This window comes from Cajanus cajan, chromosome 6 (assembly GCF_000230855.2).
Source record: "Cajanus cajan strain Asha chromosome 6, NIPB_CcT2T_4, whole genome shotgun sequence".
NCBI lineage: Eukaryota > Viridiplantae > Streptophyta > Magnoliopsida > Fabales > Fabaceae > Cajanus > Cajanus cajan.
The window spans coordinates 6,463,033-6,482,726 of record NC_138522.1 but is presented as its reverse complement, the minus strand read 5'-3'; the positions used below and the strand labels follow the sequence as shown (position 1 = coordinate 6,482,726).

The following is a 19,694-nucleotide window of genomic DNA, read 5'->3' as shown; positions in this document are numbered from 1 at the left end:
CGTTTCTTATAGTTCTTTCCTCTGAAGATCGTCTTATTTGTTTAGGGTTTAAGAAGAAAAAGAAGAATTCATTGACTAAGTCTTAAAAGTTTATGTTGTCGCATTGTAATTATTTAGATTCATTAGAAGTAAGGGTGAAATGCAAGCCAACCCTCTTAACTTTTGACTGATTTTGAAATAGGCACCTTTTACTGTGAAATCTTCGTTAACTAATGGATCTTATTAACGGTCCCTTAACTTAGTTATTTGTTATATACTTGTAATAGATTCTTCCAACTAATGTCAGTTAATTTTTTAATGGCAACAGTTCAGTCCTTGTCTGACAAGAAGCACTTTAGTTTTAAAATCATTTTTTTATTTATTTAAATTAACCTTTCATTTTCAAACATGCGCACATAAATAAATATATAAATGAATATAACTTTTTTTTAAAAAAATCCAGATTCCATGATGGTCTTCACTTTTTTGACCCAGTTGATGCACTTTGAGATAAAAAAAAATACCTAAATAATATTGTTGAGAAACATTATCGTTTTTGACAGCATAACATGAAGCTGGCATTTTTATTTATTTTTTGAAGCCGCACATTTTTGCTGATACAATCACATGTGAGAATTGAGATTAATTTTCATTTTTTTTTTGTTTATTTCATTTGAGAACTGCGTAAGTTCATTTACAAAATTATTTAATTTTTGTTTCATGTGTTATCACCTCAATACCTTAGTAATTGTTCAAAATTGAATAGAGCAATCATTGTTTTGTTTTTTAATGAGACATGTCAATTGCACAACTTGTCTTCGTTCAGTAAATTATACAACAGTGACTTGAGAATTCTATTATATATATTTTAAAATTTTGAAGTGCACTCTTACTAATTAATCAAATCCTGTGTCACTTGTGCCTTTGGAGGATACGCTTTTATATATTTAACTTTCGATGATTTCGTTTTATGAAGTGAAATGCAATTAAAAGTAAGTTTAAAATCAAATTATTTATTCTAAAATGTTTATAACAAAACTTAATATAATTCTTAACCTAATGTAAAAACTAATGAATGAACTGTCAAAATGCATAATTCCTTTTTTATTTATTTATAAAATTACATTTTAATTTGCAAAAATTCAATTGAGTATTCTAAATGCTCCTCCGAACACACCTGCACTTGTCTTCAACAGAGATACCAGCTTGTATGCAACAATAATTTTGATTCTGGAAAATGAACGAATTAAAATAAAATAATTTGCAAAATTTTAGCTTAGAAGTTTGTAGGTTCATATTTAGTGTACTTAAAAATGTTTTTGTTAATCACAATTTATAAATAGAAAATTCATGTCTAGTTCGGCATCACACACAAGTGAACATATGTCAAAGTGGAAGCAATCAATGCTAATTTTTGCCTTTTATAAAGAATTTAGCCAGAATTTGAGGATCAGATCGAGACGTATACAATCACTGGTATATTATACTTGTGAAATGTACCATTGTTGGTGTTAATTCAGAAAATTTCAGATTATTGAAAAATACATTCAATTAGTTCATTTCAATCTATTGAATACTATTTTTCAATATTGTCAATTTAAAGGTGAGGGTATTGACAAAACAAAAAGCATTTTAATATCAGATTTTGAGATTGAAATCAAAGAAGTTATATTTGAAGATATCAAACTAGTTAAGAAACTCTTACATTCCTTTAGAATCATTTCTAAAAAAAATAAATAAGAAAGAAAGTCAAAATAAATTTTTCTTTAATTTAAAATTAACTTATAGATGAGTTAAATGTAGGTTAAAACCCTAATTTGGTCTCTTATAATATTTTTTGGTTTCAATTTAATCTTACTTTAATCTTTTGTTTCAATTTGGTCCCTAATAATTTAAATTAGTGCAATGTCGAACTTTCGTCCAAATTATTTAAACGAAGTTAATTGTTGGCCACGTGGATGCCACGTGGATGCTAGATGGATGTCATGTAGATGCATAGGTGGATGCCAAATTTCTTTAATGCACCTGGAACCAGAACGAGCCGTTAACAGATGCAAAATTAACACACCACGAGTCCATCAGAATGGGGCGTTCTGAAACCAGAACAGCCTGTTCTGGATTCAGAATGGGCCGTTCTAGATTCAGAACGGGCCGTTCCATAACGAAAACCACATATGTACGTTCAACAAAATGCCACAATGTGGTTTAAAAATTAAAAATAAAAATTCATAACATAACATAAATTCAAAGACAAAAATATGGTTCAAAGACTGAAAATAAAAATTCATAACATAATATATGCTAAGAAAGTTCAAAGAAATTACTGAGAAGAGAAATCATCTAGATAATGCTGAAGGTGCCAATAATATATCTTATCTACCATATAACACTGAATGGCTGATAGAATATCAGCATTATCTACCTGTACATGTGGTTGTGTGGTGAAATATTGGTCCTGTGTGTCCTCTTCCTCTACTTCAGGTTGTACCTCCTCAAGAACAGGTTGTTGTTGTTGGGGTACATCGGTCAATGACTTCAAGGGAAAACACCATGTCGTTTCATCCTTGATTGTATAGTATCGATTTGGTAGTAAGTGGTTCACTTCAGTTTGATTAACAATGAAATAAAACCTGCTATCATTGTCCTGAGTGATACACTGTATTGTCCTGTATAGCCTAAATGTTTAGCAATTGAAGTTATCAATCCCATTGACAATATTACCAAATACAGTGTTTAAAATGTTTTGTACTTTGGGTCTTTTTCCTTGCACAATTCACAACCGTGATTTAGAATCACGGGCGTGAACTATAATCATAGACTGTTTGTGTTTGGCATTCTTCTTGAACTAGAACGGCCCGTTCTGAAATCAGAACGACTCGTTCTGGTTGTACTATTGGTGTGTTAATTTTGCATTTGGAACAACTCGTTCTAGGTGCAAAATTAACACACCAAGAGTACAACCAGAACGACCCGTTTTGAAACTAAGACGGCCCATTCTGGTTCCAGATGCATTAAAGAAATTTGGCATCTACGTATGCATCTACGTGACATCCACGTGACCAACAGTTAATTCCTTTTAAATAATTTAGACGAAAGTCTGACATTGCACTAATTTAAATTATTAGGGACCAAATTGAAACAAAAAATTAAGGTGGGACTAAATTGAAATAAAAAAATATTATAAAGAACCAAATTAAGATTTTAACTTTAAATGTAATATTTTGAAAAAGTTAATAAGATAAAACTTTTGTAACGAAGAAGATCCTACAATATCTCTTAGAGGTAAATCGTACAGAGGTTTTCACTTAAAGAAAAATTCAGAAATTTTAAAAATTATAGACTCAAGGTATGACAAATTGGAAGTCATTTTTTGACTACTACTAAGTAAAGCAAGGGAAAAATTATAAATTACAACTCCATGGCTGCAGCTCCATCTCACCGCTGTAGCACTAAGAAGTTCTTTATACTGAAAGAGCCTCTTACTACTAGAGCACTAGGTTGAGTGCTAAGGCACTGTATTAACCATTAATCCTTTGCCTTCTCGAGATTCAACACTGCGGCTCCAACATCACTACTGCAGCACTATATCTCTGGAGTTTTGTTCCAACTATCCAAAACTCAATGCTAGGATGAGCGCTACAGCTCCAAGTCTTTGGTTCTCTATGCTTCTTCAATTCTTCCATGGCTAAAGCATTGAATAAGAGCTGGGGCGCTGAGCCCCTTAAATTTTCCTTTTATTTCTCTTTCTACTTCAAACTCAACTTAGGTTCTTCTGCACAAAATTAAGAGAATTTACTTATTAATAATCCACCAAACATCTTATCACTCTTCTTTTTGGAATTCTAAGGGAAATTTGAGGAAAATTTCACATTAGATATGCTTGATTGAGTAACAATAAGTGTTGATTATAAGATAAAATCATATATTCCATTCAATCATATCACTTAGCTGGAAAAATGCTGAAAGAACTCATGATTTCCACCAACCAAACAAAGAGAATATTATGTGACAAAAGCTACCGTACATTAGTATGACAAAGAATCCAATTTTATAGCATAGAACAAAACATATAAAGAATGATCGACATTTCATAAAAGAAAAAATTGACGATAACGTTATAAATATTAATCGTAATGCAACCAAACAAAAAACATTTTAATTCCTAACTAAAGATTTTCCAAGGCACACATAAATATCTCAAATCCAACTTGAAAATGAAAAACATCTATCTCTCAGATTACTCAGATTGAGGGGAGTGTTGATGTTTGTACAAATTAATTAGAATCATGCAATTTTGATTTGTATTGCCAGAATTAGGATCTAATATATTTTCTTTCCCGTTTAACAAGTCATTATATAAAGAATTAATTCTCTCGATTATTGGCCTAGATTAGTGTACAAAATCAATCTTGTATTACTATTGATAATTTAATGAATGTTTGTAAACACAATATAATAGGAAACCCTATCGGTTTACCAAAAGGCACAAAAGCTATACATTCTAGCTTTGCACAAAAATGCCGATAATGTGTAACCAAACATCAAACACATTACATTCTCCCTCATACTCATTTCTCCATATTGTTAGAACTAGATTAGTGTACAAAATCAACCCTCTGTTATTATCCATTACTGTACCAACGTTTAAGTAAGTAGAAATATAATTCACTTTTCGTTTTCGGCACTAGCAGTCCTATATTTATATTTTTATGGTCTGTGGACACAAATTGTTAAAAAAGAAAAATGTAGAAGTAAGCTAAAACTTGGATTCTTATAAGTGACGGATCCATAAATTTTAAGTAGTGAGGGTAATATTTATATATAAATTTGTAGTATTAAATGTGTAATTTATATATTTTTTTTAAATATAAATATATATCAAATTATTCTCTATGAGATTTCATATTTTAAAAATATTGAATGATTTTTTCATTTTTAACACTTTCATCTCTTTTTATATCCCAGATAAAAAATTTGACCTTTTTTCATTTTAAAAATAGTATAATATTTAGGTTAATCATCACTCCTTAATATTTTTACCAACTTGACTTAACTATAATTAGTACTCTCATTATCTCATAATAATTATTACTCTCATTATCTCATAATAAGTATGGTTTTAGGTTGTTCTATATATGCTAGAAAAAGAAATCTTGTGATTAATCTTCTTTACTATAAACAATGCAATACAATATTCACTTTCTAAAAAATATTATGAAAGGTATAAATGAAAAAATAATAATATTATATTAAAAAGTTAACATAACACTTATTTTAAGATTTTTTTTAAACATGACTCTTATTACGAGCTGTAGTATATTATATATACTGTGAAGAAATACTTCAAAAAATTAATATATTAACTTTGACTTTTTTAACAAAATAAAAATATAGAAAAGAGTGAGAACACTTAATTTTTAACATGGCAAGTGTGAGTACATTATTATAAATTTATAATGAGCTAAAATATGTTTTTAATATTTCAAATTTAAGGTAAATTTATTTTTAGTCTCTCAAATTGAAAATTAGACTTTTTATTCCTTGTAATTTTAAAAAACCTTGTTTCAGTTTTTATACTCAAATTTTGTTAAAGAATCTATCAAATATTGCCACTTAACATCTATCTACTGACGCCTTTATCAGTAAAAATATCACATTAAATTCAGTTAAAATTATATTACTATCTTAATTTGTCATTTTTATATATGTTATTGATGACTTAAAAAATTAAAATAAATTTTTTAAAAATTATAGAAACTGAAAACAACAATTTTAAAATTAATAACAAAAATATATTTAAATCTTAATAATATATATATATAAATTAATTAAATATAAAAAAATGTTAGTGGGGCAAATGCCCCCACTTTCATGCATATATAGATGTACTGTATAAGTGGTTAAGTTTCCCATGACGAAATTCTCAACCGATTATTAACTTACAACATGTTTATTTGGCGTTTAACGCCAATTTAATTTTAAAATAAGACCTTTTTTACTTTTTAAAATTTTGTTTTGGAAAGTAAGAAATTATGATTACTTTTTTTTAAATGTGGAACCAAAGATACACTTAATTGTTAAATATGTCCACATATGTATTAATTAAATTATTAATATATGTTTAAAATTTTGTATTTTGCACTAATTTCATAAATTGAACTCATTATTTTTTTTATATTTGTTTTTTTTATATATATGATGATGATAATTATAATTTTTTTTTATAAAAAAAATTATCTCCACTAAATTGGGATCTTAGACCTGCTATTAGAACTACGTAATATGACAAAACTTTTTAAGTTTTGTCTTGTTGTCTCATTTCATGAATACATGAGTCATAAATTCATTCAAATACAAGTTTAGGAATGTTTTTGGAATTTTTTTCTTAAAAAATATTCTTTATTTATATAAAAAAAAATCTGAAAAACGTTTCTATATTATATCGAAACATATTTTCTTTCTAAGATCTACTAAATTACGGACATCTAAAATAAATGGTGAATTCTAGCACGGGGAAGTGAATTAAATGGTCCATATTTTATATTAAAGTATTCTTAAACTAAATTGATTCAATTACTTTAAACATTTTTTTACTCAAATCTAACCTGTTGAAACATCAAATTTCTCTTAAAATTAAAAATAAAAGTTTGAAAAATTATATAAAACAAAAATCTTTCGAGGAAGCACGCGATGGATCTCATCGTTTTATGAAAAATTAATAAAAACGTACAAAATTGTCCGTGTTAGCTAATTCTTCAGCCAAAAGGCAACACAATAATAAAGTCTAATATGATTTACATTTCCAGAAATAATTAATGGTGCTTCATGCATTACGCTATTGTAATCCTTTACAACAAGCAAGTTACGCCATGCTGGACTCTCGAGTCAAATGATAATAACCACTGAACAATACAAAAACTAAAATGTTATTTCACGTTGCTTTTGCCGAATGGAACCTTTCTCAATTTGACAAAAATAAAACTCCTTTGCCAAATTAACTTAACAAATTCTGATCATAATTCTAGATTCATAACAATTAACATACTATCTTAATCATAAAACCACATTTATGCATGATGGATTAAATTAAGTTAGGAATAACGTAAAGGGTATATTAAGATTAATAAGCTTGAAAATGTGTCGTTACTGTCGTATATACGTTACACCCAAACCACACTAAATGTTCAATAAGTGACATCAGCTTTTTATAACCACAAACGCGTTAGATTTCTATTTCAGAAGAGTTATAACTGTACAAGTCTTCTGGCCATGTTCAGAAATAGACTATGCTGCACTTTTTCATGCGTAGCACCACACTACTCTTACCTTTCGGGTACATTTTCACGCTTTTTTTCCAAACCTTTCAAAAACGGTCTGGTCGGTTATTCAAGATAAAACCAGTTACCATAATGTTTCATAATTATCCGAATGTTTCACTACACTTGCGACCCATGATGCCTCAAAACCGCACGTATAACCATGTTCCTCACTCTCCTCCTCCACCTATCTCCTTAATCTGATAGCGTGATCAGCATGCAACAGAAAGATGACCCTTCAAGCATACAATAACAGATAGCATGACACAAAAATTATGTGCCACAGCTTCAGGATAGGCCCCTAACTCACACAACTCTTTAAAAAATATGCAAAAGAAAATTTCTCAAGTTTCCTTCCTTAATTCATTCACTTAGTATTCAATCTTTTGCTTCCATACTTAAGCAACACAAGCATATCCTTAACTCTTCTATACAATTCTCTAAGTGCACACCTTGGTATCTTCATCATTTCTCATTGTTGATCTCCATAAGGAACCTGTAACTTCCACATTTATTTTTCTATTGTTTTCTCCACACTTATTATCTTCCATTTCCCTATATAAAGCCTCCTTTGGTCCCTTCTCCCCCCATCTTTCATCGAATTGATATTCCAAACACAAACATGGCAATGAAGAAGCTCTTGTGGGTTGTTCTGTCCCTTGCTTTGGTTCTCGGAGTGGCCAATAGCTTTGACTTTCATGACAAAGATTTGGCATCCGAGGAAAGCTTGTGGGACTTGTACGAGAGATGGAGGAGTCACCACACGGTTTCGCGAAGCCTCAGTGACAAGCACGAGAGGTTTAACGTGTTCAAAGCAAATGTGATGCATGTCCACAACACTAACAAAATGGAGAAGCCTTACAAGCTGAAACTGAACAAGTTTTCTGACATGACCAACCACGAATTCAGGAGCACCTATGCTGGCTCAAAGGTGAATCACTACAGAATGTTCAGAGGCACACCACGTGGGAACGGGACCTTCATGTATGAGAAAGTTGGCCCTGTCCCTCCATCTGTAGATTGGAGGAAGAAAGGTGCTGTTACTGATGTAAAAGATCAAGGCCACTGTGGTAAGCTAAATGATCACTAGTCACTAATCATAGAGCTTATCTCTAATTCTCTATCACTATTTTTCCACATTTGAGTGAAATATATTTGAGAATTTAATTTTTAACCAAGTCCAATGGTGTTATATGATCTAAGTAGTCATTCTCACCTGATAGGACAAAACTGTTGTTGTTGGGTAAATAGCTATAAGGCGGAATTGATGTGCTCATGAATGCTGTAGTTTTTTTTTTGTTTTATTTATTTTATTTTTAATAATAGTTACACTGAAATTCAATCTAAGATTTTATACATATTACTTTAACCTCTTATCCATAGGTTGATGCTAGTAATTATATGCTATAGCTTATTGTTATTGGTCTTCAAGCCTAAATTTATGAAAATTATCTTGCCATTAATTGTCTTGTGTAGGTAGTTGCTGGGCGTTTTCAACCGTTGTAGCTGTCGAAGGCATTAACCAAATCAAGACAAATAAGCTAGTCACCTTGTCTGAACAAGAGCTGGTGGACTGTGACAACAAAAAAAACTCAGGATGCAATGGTGGGTTAATGGAATATGCTTTTGAGTATATCAAGCAAAAGGGAGGCATAACAACAGAAAGAAATTACCCTTACACAGCACAAAAAGGAACCTGTGATGCATCAAAGGTGCATATGAAGCAAAACTTTGACAAAACAAATATATTTGACTGATAACTTGAGCAACTAAAAATGCAAGAATCATTCATGTTGCAGGAGAATGACCAAGCTGTGTCAATTGATGGCCATGAAAAAGTCCCTGCTAACGATGAAAATGCATTGCTCAAAGCTGTTGCCAACCAACCTGTCTCAGTAGCCATAGATGCTGGGGGATATGATTTGCAGTTCTACTCTGAGGTAAATATCTAATTCACATATTCAATGTAAAATTCTTCAAAAGTTGTTAAAATCAAAGTATTAGTTACCATTACCACTAAACATTTCCCAGTTCCCTGCACAAAAAAGTGGCACTATGTAGTCAAAGCTAATTTGACTATTGGATACCAACATTGCAACAAAATGGTATCTTAATTTTATGTACAAATGATTGCAGGGAGTATTTACTGGATATTGTAGCACAGAGCTAAATCATGGTGTAGCGGTTGTGGGGTATGGAACAACTGTTGATGGGACTAGTTACTGGATAGTGAAGAACTCTTGGGGACCAGAATGGGGAGAAAAGGGTTACATAAGAATGCAAAGGAATATATCTAACAAAGAGGGACTATGTGGCATAGCTATGGAGGCTTCCTACCCGGTCAAAAACACCTTCAAGAATCCAACAAGTCCTTCATCATCTATTAAAGATGAACTTTGAAATTTGATTGCTTCCCACAATATTAAATTCTCATCAGTATTGGTTGTTGTTTTCTAGCACGCTAGGAATTGCCCCATTTCCATGTCAACTAATATTTGTATCTCAGATTCAATTCTAATGTATCCATCTAATATAGTTCTGCTTATCACATCATAAAGAAATAAACATTTCAATTTGAATGGACTGCTAGCAATTTCTCATGTACCCTAATTTCATGCAAATTCATAACTTTAAGCATTATTTTTTTTTATTGATTAGAATTATAAATACCGCAACAAGGTTAGAAAGTCGATCCTATAAATACTACTTTAAACCCAACCATTAGGCCGACAAGAGCTACTTTAAAGCATTTATATAAATATCAGTTGATCAACTTGCATATGATCACTTAGAAGAATCACCATGACATTTTATTTTTTGGTAATGTTATTACATTGGAATACAGTAAATAGCTGATAGGAGACAGACATGGTGAAGTGTGGAGCAAGTGATGATCAGCCATAGCACCTGATGGGATCATTGCAGCCCTTTGCTGCAGATTGTTTGTTACCTTGACCTCCACCCTTCTCCAGATATTGTTGATGGTACTCCTCTGCTTTGTAAAACTTCTTAGCTGGAAGTATTTCTGTCACAATCTTCTCCTTCAATTCCAACTGTTTTGCTTCTTTCGATTCTTGGGCTAAACGAGCCTGTGTCTCGTTGAAGTAGTATATTCCTGATCTATACTGTGCACCCACATCATTGCCCTGAGATATATATACACACATGAATAAATAACTAAAGAAGATAACATGTTTTATGGAATAATAGCCTCCACTACGAACAAAATTTATATCAAGTTTAGTGCTTTATTGTTGTTTTTTTTAATAAAAGAAAATTGTTGTACTTTGGTAATATGCTTACTACTTACCAAAGGTTTATATTGGTACAAATCTAATTCTAATTTGAAAACAACACAAAAAAAAATTACAGATAAAAAACCTAAATTTTGTCACTCCACAAGTATATGTAGCTATAAAATTAAAATAAGATACACACAGTGCACGTTTGGATGTGAGTCGGAGATCCATGTTTTTTAAGTAAGTCTGGGTCAAAATTTTGGTACCCATGCATAAACAAGTAATAGTTGTTTCTCTCGTGGATCAAAGTTGACATGACTCACTGAAATAGTATTTTAAACTTTAGGTAATGTTTGTTTCCAGGGATTTACTGTTTACGAGCAAGGAAAGGCGAAGAAAATTGCTGATTGTTTCCAGTGATTTGCGACGACGGAAAGACAAAGAAAAGGGGGGAGAAGCGTGGTTTGCGTCCTCGCACAAAAGCGAAGAAAGGAGAAGAAAGCCACGTAGGATTTGTGAAAACCCGGAAATGCCCCTGTCCCATGCATGCATAATCGATTATACGAAGGAAGCATAATCAATTATGGTTGGCCACATAATCGATTATGGCTGAGGCTGAGCATAATCGATTATGCAAGGCCATAATCGATTATGTGGCCAAGCATAATCGATTATACTGGGGTATTTTCGCTTCCAGTGGAACCCAGAACGGCCCGTTCCAAAAATGAATTTTATGTGCAAAATGCGAACGCAGAACGGGCCGTTCCACTTTGGGAACAAGCCGTTCCAGTTTTGGAATGGACCGTTTCATAGATGGACGTTGTGAGCTAATTTGTAACCCCAGAACGGCCCGTTCTGGTTTGAGAACGGCCCGTTCTGGGTATCAAATTTTGTTTTACAAAATATAATTATCATAATATATTTGGTTATTATTATTTATTATTATAAATATTATTATTTTCATTTTTATTAATATTATTATTATTTATTATAATTAGTATCATTATTATTTATTATGATTCTTATCATTTTTCTATTATTTATTATGATTCTTATCATTTTTTTAATATTTATTATTATTCTTATCATTATTTTTTTTTTTTTAATAAGTTATACCTATTAATATAATTTTATTATAATTATTATTATTTACAATAAATAATATTATACTCATTTTTAATCCAACGGTAAAAGTGTAAATTATATATTCATCTATTAAATTTTTTATTTTTATCTATCATTAAATTTAAAGCAAATATTTAAATTAAATTATTTTTAAATTAATATTTTATAATTTTTTTAGTTAAAATTTATATATTTATCTTTTAATTATAATAATTAAAAATCTTTTTTTAACCAAAGGGCAAAATAGTAATCTTACACAATTATCAATTAAAAAACTTATTTTTATCTATCACATCAATCAATTCACTCACAAACTTTCACAAACTTTCTCTACACTTTTCACTCACTTTCCCTTAATCCAAACAATCTTACTTTCCTCTCACTTTCCCTTCAAATCCCTCCTTTTCCACTTCTCCTTTTCCATCCTCAAATTCAAACAAAGCCTTAAAAAGTGCATGCAAAGAGATAAGAGCAAAGAATATAAAGTGTCTTTTTTATACTAGTTCATCTAAACTACAGAAAATTACATCAGGTTATTGATCAAGTTCTATTATCTTTGTAAAGATACAAGTACCTTTTTTCTCAATAATTTATTTAGATGATGAAACTGACGGAAAGAAAAAGAAGAAAGCCAAAGGTATGTTGGAAGAAGCAAGATTGGTACCAAAGATGCAATCAAAATTTGCCTTTAGAGAGTGTTAGTTATACACTTAAAAGCACTTGGAAGTTAGAACTAAATCATGAACTTATGTACAAGTTCCCTTTCAAGTGTTTTTGACATTTCTTTTAAGTTTAAATGTGTTTTTAATTCCTTAAATATAAGGTAATTTAATTTTTAATTTTTTAAATATAAAATTAATTTTTTTAGTCTATGTAATTTTAAATAAATATTGTTGTACACTTTATACTCGAATTTTATTAAGGAATCTATCAAAATACTATTACATAAAATTGATGTACTAATGTCATTGTTAGTAAAAATATCACATTAAATTTATTTTTAGTTCCTTAAATTTAACACTGATTTTTTTAGTCTCTGTAATTTAAAAGAAATCTTGTTTTAGTCGTTATATTTGAATTTTATTAGAAAATTTATCAAATACTATTAATAAAATTTATTTATTGGTGTCTTTGTTAATAAAAATATCACATCAAATATGATAAAATCTCTTAATTTCATATATATTATTAGTAATTAAAATAAAATTTTTGAAAACACATAAACTAAAAACAACCCTTAAAAATTTAAGAAATCAAAAGCAAATTTATTCTAAATTTTTAATGAATTAAATTAGATATTAACATAGAATGAGAGAATAACAGTTGAGAAAGTGTTTGACTTCACAAGTATACGCAGCTTTAAAATTAAAATTAATTTTGTAAGAGAAGAAGAAAAAATTCCAAGCATATTAATTATATATATATATATATATATATATAAAAGAGTTAAAAATCCATTGGATGGTACCTGGCGGTTGATGGAAGTGGGGTTGTGTCGAGACCAAAAGAGAGCGAGGAGATGGGTGTAGGGGCAAAGTTTGGGGTCGAACTGGAGGCGAACAACTTCAACGTGGTTAGTGCTTCCGGTGCAAACCAGTTTGTAATTGGGATCCGGTGTGTGACCCTGACTATACCCAACTTCAGTCTTCACCACTCCTTCCACTCGCTGAAAGGCCAATTCCACGCCCCAGAAGCAACCCGCTCCGAATTCAGCCAACTCGTGATCCGCCTTATCCGGACTATCCAAATCCGGTTCAAGGGCAGGGTTCTTCTGCCCCTCAACGCTTCCACTCGTAGCCATTGCATCAACTGATAATCAATCACACAGCCTTAACCTAATGCATAAGCCTCCTTCTACTAGAGGATAATTTATTCATTCACGTCTCTCTCTCACAAGGACAAGCATGTCTTTTGCATTTTTTCTAAATTTGTTTGTGGCTGAAATGCTAAGTGAATCGCTATTGTCCTGCTCCTAACGCTGTTGCCAATTTGGCCTATACGCCTATTTTCTCCATTTCCCTTTCGATTCGTTTAACTTTAACGTGTCAATGCAATCAGATTTATTATTTATTATTTATTATTTATTATTTATTATTTTAATACTTTTATTTTTGTGGTGCACTGGTGCTTTTTTGTTTTGTAAAAGTGGAATCATTAATTAATTAATGTATATATATATATATATATATAAGTGTAATTATTACCTTAATAATTTTATATTAAAGTAATTTTTACAAAGGTCGCAAACTTCAACCGTGGAATTCAAATGCAAAATACAAATAGGAACTGTACTATACTAGAGATAAGATTCCTTTTGATAATTCTTTTGATAATTGTACCGTCTCGGCCGATTCCCGACATGTATCTCGGCCTATTTCCGATGCCGTTAAGATGTATAGTTGCTTTAGCCTTTTCGCCTCATAAGCTCAAGGCTGGAAGACAAGTGTACCGTCTCGGCCGATCCCCGACACGTAGTCTTGGCCTATCTCTGATGCCGGTAAGAGGTATAGTTGCTTTAGCCTTTTTGCCTCATGGACTCAAGGCTGGAATGCAAGTGTACCGTCTCGGCCGATTCCCGATTTGGCCTACTGTACTGTCTCGGCCGATTCCCGATTTTGCCTACTTTCACAGTGGGATCGGGATCCGACCTCACTCTCTCCTGAACCAGATCGGCCCTGTTCCGATCCCCCCCACCTTTAAGACCCTCTCGGCTAATACCCGACCACTCCCTCGGTGTCGGTATGGTCGGTCGGAAACTGATCAAAGATCCTCGCGTCAGCCAAGTGTTATCCAAATAATAACAGTTAAGGAGATCCCCACATTCACGGGGCCCATGAGGCCCATGAACGAGAAAGTATAAAACCTAAAATCCTAAAGCTAAGAAGGGAGATTACACTTTTGAATGCTCTGGCTTTGAGGCTTGACCTAGGAAAAAACCCTAGTGCACCTTGTGGCCGGAACATTTTGGCGCCCACCGTGGGGCTACGGTGAAACTTTTCCTACGCCCAAAGAAACACAAAAAACCTACACTCTACCATGGCGAGAGGCAGCAATAACAACAACAACTCGCAACCACCAACCATGGAGGAGATGATGGCCATGATCAATGGCTTAAGGGAGGAGAATGCGCGATCCAGGGAGAGAGAGGAGGCCATCCAATGTGAAAACAAGGAGATCAGGAGGCGAGCAGACGAGATGCAGGCCATAATAGAAGCCAGTACCAGGACGGTGGAGGAGGATGTTATGTTGGAAGTCCCTAGGGATTTTCGGCCTTTCTCAGAAGCCATAGAGGCCGAGGCCATCCCCAGGGATCATCGGATACCCCAAGTCGATCCCTTTGATGGAACGCAGGATCCCAGTCAGCATCTGACGGATTTCCGAGCCCAAATGTTGATCTGTGGGGGAGGCATGGAAGTCCGCTGTAAGCTTTTCATGGGAACACTAAAAAAAACAGCACTTGATTGGTTTAGTGGTCTCCCTGACCGCTCAATTACCGACTTCGACGTTTTCAGTATGCTTTTCATGGCACAATTCGCTGCCAACAAGAAGAAGCCACCGATTACATCGGACTTATTCGATCTCAAGAAGCAGCGGGAGGAGTCGCTGAAGGAATTTATGCAAAGGTTCAATGAGGTCGCTTTGAGGATAGCATCTTTGGATGAGAGGATGGCTGTCATCACATTCTAGAAAGGCTTGAGGTCTGGAGCTTTCGACATCGCTCTGGAAAGAGCAAATTGCCAGACGATGTCGGAGGTGAGAGCCTTCACGCTGAGTCATGTCAAGACGGAGGAAGGACAGATCAGCAAGAGAGCGGCGGAAAGCCGAGAGGCGGGGGGCAACAATAAGGAAGGAAATAAGCATCTCCGACCACGATCGGACTGGAGTAAACAATGTGACCGTTACAACTTGAAGGAGAGCAATTACAGGCAGGCCGATCACGGTTGTCGGGCAAGGGGCGAGTGGACACGCAACATTGACGAAGAGAAGTTTACTCCACTCAATGTTCCCAGGCGACAGATACTTCACGATGTGAACAGCGCATCGTTGTTTGAATTTCCAGCGGCAACGGAACGTCAATTGGGACCCTTTAAAACTGATTGGTGTGAGTTCCATAGAGCTCATGGACACTCCACTGAAAATTTCTTTGTCCTAGGGAGGCAGATCGAGCGTTTGATCAAGGAGGGGCGGCTGAAAGAGTTTGTGGCAAGAAAACAGGAAGGAGGCTCGTCGGATAGGCGACACAGGCGCGCACAGGATGACACCAGGAGGGATAGGCGTAGAGAGAGAACTCCTCCCAGAGACACACCAACGAAGGTGTCGGAAACCCACCAGCAACCCATCCAAAGGGACTTCAATACCATCGCAGGGGGCTTCGCAGGCGGAAGAGCTACCTCAACAGCCCGAAAGAGGTACTCTCGGTCGGTGCTGACAGTATCAGAATTCAGGCGACCGTCTCAGCCTGAGATTTCGTTCTCAGACTCGGATTATGAAGGAGTAGCCCCTCACGAGGACGACCCCATCGTCATATCGGCGATTGTTATGGGGTACAATGTGAAGCGAGTGTTGATTGATCAGGGAAGTTCCGCAGACATCTTATTTTGGGAAGCCTTTGAGGGGATGAAGATACCTAACGACCGACTCATTCCTTATGCAGGGACTCTAGTGGGTTTTGCAGGAGACCAGGTCATCGCGAGGGGATACGCCGATCTGGAGACGAACTTTGGTGAAGGAGTTCAGATGAAGACGGTAGTCGTTCGGTATTTGGTGGTGAATGCTCAGTCATCCTACAGCATACTGATCGGCAGACCGACCCTGAACAAGTTAGGAGCGGTAGTGTCTACTTCCCATCTGAAGGTAAAGTATCCGTTGCCGAACGGTACTGTGGGGGTCCTTAGAGTAGACCAGGAGGTTGCTCGAAAATGCTATGGGGATAGTTTAAAGGCACGAAGGCGACTGTACACTGCGCAGGTAGAGCAGGAGGTCCACTCCGTCGATCTAGATCCTAGTGTAAGCCATTTTGATCGCCGACCAGCCCCTGCCGAGGACGTTAAAGAAGTGGCCGTAAAGGAAGGGAAGAAGGTAAAGATTGGAACATCCCTAAGCCCGGAGGACGCGGTGAAACTGATAGAGGTATTGAAGGTGAACATATCGGCATTCGCGTGGCACGCCAAAGACATGCCAGGAGTTGACCCCGACTTCATGTGCCACAGGTTGGCCATAGACCCAAGTGCAAAACCGGTGATCCAGAAAAGGAGGAAATTCGGTGAAGAAAAACGAAAAGCCATCGCTGAAGAAACAAACAAGTTATTAATGGCAGGGCATGTACGAGAAATACAATACCCGACCTGGCTCGCAAATGTTGTGATGGTACGTAAAAGCAGTGGAAAGTGGAGAATGTGCACAGATTTCACTGATTTAAACAAAGCGTGCCCGAAGGATTCGTACCCTTTGCCGAATATAGACTGCCTCGTCGATGGCGCGTCGGGGTACAAGCTGTTAAGTTTCATGGATGCGTATTCGGGTTACAATCAGATCCGAATGCACCCGGCCGACGAGGACAAAATCGTGTTCATCGCCGATCAAGCCAATTACTGCTACAAGGTCATGCCTTTTGGCTTGAAGAATGCGGGTGCAACGTATCAGCGTTTGATGGACAAAGTATTAGCGAACCAGCTAGGTAGGAACGTGGAAGCTTATGTGGATGACATGGTGGTGAAATCAATGAGTCTGAATTGGCATTTGGACGACCTGCAAGAACTATTTGAGACCATAGGCAAGTATCAGCTGAAGCTGAACCCCGAAAAATGTTCTTTTGGGGTTCAAGCGGGAAAGTTCCTTGGCTTCCTGCTAACCCATCGCGGCATTGAAGCAAATCCAGAAAAGTGCTCGGCAATCATCAACATGAGGAGTCCAGCAACGGTGAAGGAGGTGCAACAGCTCGCTGGGCGAATGGCATCTTTGTCGCCTTTCCTTTCAAAGGCAGCCGACAAGGCCCTCCCGCTTTTTCAATGCTTAAGGAAGAATGACCGCTTCGCTTGGACGACTGAGTGCGAGGAGGCTTTTCTGGAGTTGAAGAAGTTGCTCGCGTCGCCGCCGATCTTGGCGAGACCGAGGCCGAATATCCCTTTGTTGATTTACATATCGGCTTCCGACCGAGCTGTTAGTGCGGCTCTAGTCCAAGAGCAGGAAGGCTCTCAAGTTCCTGTGTATTTCGTGAGTCAGGTCCTACAAGGAGCAGAAACGAGGTATCAGAAGATTGAGAAATTGGCTCTTGCGATACTGGTTACAGCACAGAAGTTGAGACACTATTTCCAGAGCTATGAGGTGGTAGTCCGAACAGATCATCCGATTAGGCAAGTGCTACAGAAGCCTGACCTAGCAGGCCGGATGATGAAGTGGTCTGTAGAGCTATTGGAGCATTCCATCAAGTATGAGCCGAGAGGAGCAATAAAGGCTCAAGCGCTAGCTGACTTTGTGATGGAGCTGACCTCACCCGCCGATGAGGGCAGTACTGGAAAGACGTAGTGGATCCTATCGGTGGACGGAGCCTCGAACCTTGGGGGAAGTGGAGCAGGGATCGTCTTGGAAGGACCGGGAGGAATTTTTTTGGAGCAATCATTGCGTTTTGAATTCCGAGCAAGCAATAACCAGGCCGAGTACGAGGCGTTGTTGGCCGGCATGGCTTTGGCGAAGGAAATGGGGGCGACGAGTTTATCAGCACGAAGTGACTCTCAACTGATCACGGGGCAGGTAGCAGGCACTTTCCAGGCAAAGGACCCTCAACTGGCTAAGTACTTGGAAAAGGTTAAGCTCTTATCGGAAAATTTCCGAGAGTTCACGCTTAACCACGTACCACGAGAGCAAAATTCGAGGGCCGATCTGGTTTCCAAGCATGCAAGCACGAAGAAGCCAGGAGCCACTCGGTCGGTCCTCCAAGAAACCCTAGCGCAACCAAGTATCAACGAGCCACATGGGGGTGTTCTTTTCATCCAAGAAGAGCTCGATTCATGGATGGGACCGTACATCGCATATTTGACTCGGGGAGAGTTACTAGAGGATAAGAGGGAGGCATCACTAATACAGAGAGAGTCACCCAGGTTCGTGGTCATCAATGAAAGGTTGTATCGAAGAGGTTTCAGCTCTCCCCTTTTAAAGTGTTTGACCACGTCACAAGCGCAAAGAGTGATGGACGAAGTGCATAGTGGAATGTGTGGAAGTCATATCGGAGGACGAGCTCTTGTGTACAAAGTTGCGAGGGCAGGTTACTTTTGGCCGAGTCTGAGAAATGACTGCGTAAATTGGGTTCAAAAATGCGATGAATGTCAAAGGCATGCAACTTTGCACCACTCCCCGGCTGAACGACTCCACTCGATCTTGTCTCCTTGGCCATTCAACAAGTGGGGTATTGACATTCTCGGTCCATTTCTGATTGTTGTGAGACAATTGAAATTCTTGATCGTGGCCGTGGACTACTTCAGCAAATGGATTGAGGCAGAGCTTGTTGCAACCATTTCAGCGGAGAAGGTAAGGACATTTCTATGGAAGAATGTAGTATGCAGATATGGCGTTCCCCATATGCTCGTGTCAGATAATGGGACACAATTCGCGAGCGCGAGAGTCCGCGAGTTTTGTCGAGGGATCGGTATCCGAATGACATTCACCTCCGTCGAACATCCCCAATCTAACGGCCAAGCGGAGTCGGCCAACAAGGTTATACTCTCAGGTTTGAAAAAGCGCGTCCAGGACTCAGGCGCTTCATGGGTGGAGGAGCTTCCCCGAGTGTTATGGTCATACCACACAACTGTCCATTCCTCTACCCAGGACACCCCTTTCAACCTAGTGTACGGAACAGACGCCATGATCCTGATTGAAATTGTTGAACCCTCAGTACGTGTTACAGCTTTTTCTCAGGAGGAATCCGACCAAGGAAGACGAGTTGACTTGGACCTGATCGCCGAGACAAGAGAGAGAGCGAGGATAAATCAAGTAGCAGCCCAAAGAAGAGCAGCTTTCAAGTACAACACAAAGGTCATTC

The 19,694-nt window shown here is 36.3% G+C and overlaps 3 protein-coding genes across 3 annotated transcripts; 2 read left to right on the top strand and 1 right to left on the bottom strand.

The window, feature by feature from the left end:
• Positions 1-7,761: 7,761 nt before the first annotated feature.
• LOC109815452 (vignain) lies at positions 7,762-9,874 on the top strand. The gene is made up of 4 exons (XM_020380175.3): positions 7,762-8,365; positions 8,772-9,007; positions 9,095-9,235; positions 9,432-9,874. Exons 1-4 carry the CDS (start codon positions 7,918-7,920, stop codon positions 9,693-9,695), a joined length of 1,089 nt encoding a protein of 362 aa, XP_020235764.1. The 5' UTR covers positions 7,762-7,917; the 3' UTR covers positions 9,696-9,874.
• A 142-nt stretch (positions 9,875-10,016) lies between these two features.
• LOC109815453 (peptide methionine sulfoxide reductase) lies at positions 10,017-13,655 on the bottom strand. Its single transcript, XM_020380176.3, has 2 exons — positions 13,128-13,655; positions 10,017-10,441 (listed from the first exon to the last, which is right to left on the bottom strand). Exons 1-2 carry the CDS (start codon positions 13,458-13,460, stop codon positions 10,190-10,192), a joined length of 585 nt encoding a protein of 194 aa, XP_020235765.1. The 5' UTR covers positions 13,461-13,655; the 3' UTR covers positions 10,017-10,189.
• A 1,748-nt stretch (positions 13,656-15,403) lies between these two features.
• LOC109815456 (uncharacterized) lies at positions 15,404-18,184 on the top strand. Its single transcript, XM_020380180.2, has one exon. The coding sequence runs from the start codon at positions 15,404-15,406 to the stop codon at positions 18,182-18,184; it is 2,781 nt and encodes a 926-aa protein (XP_020235769.2).
• The last annotated feature ends 1,510 nt before the right edge of the window (positions 18,185-19,694 follow it).

Excerpts from the sequence above, each read along its gene's own strand:
- LOC109815452 (XM_020380175.3), top strand. The coding sequence starts at position 7,918 with ATGGCAATGAAGAAGCTCTTGTGGGTTGTTCTGTCCCTTGCTTTGGTT. Across the intron at positions 8,366-8,771 it reads AAAAGATCAAGGCCACTGTG|GTAGTTGCTGGGCGTTTTCA; the intron begins GTAAGCTAAATG and ends TGTCTTGTGTAG. Across the intron at positions 9,236-9,431 it reads ATTTGCAGTTCTACTCTGAG|GGAGTATTTACTGGATATTG; the intron begins GTAAATATCTAA and ends AAATGATTGCAG.
- LOC109815453 (XM_020380176.3), bottom strand. The coding sequence starts at position 13,460 with ATGGCTACGAGTGGAAGCGTTGAGGGGCAGAAGAACCCTGCCCTTGAA. Across the intron at positions 10,442-13,127 it reads CCACTTCCATCAACCGCCAG|GGCAATGATGTGGGTGCACA; the intron begins GTACCATCCAAT and ends TATATATCTCAG.
- LOC109815456 (XM_020380180.2), top strand. The coding sequence starts at position 15,404 with ATGTCGGAGGTGAGAGCCTTCACGCTGAGTCATGTCAAGACGGAGGAA.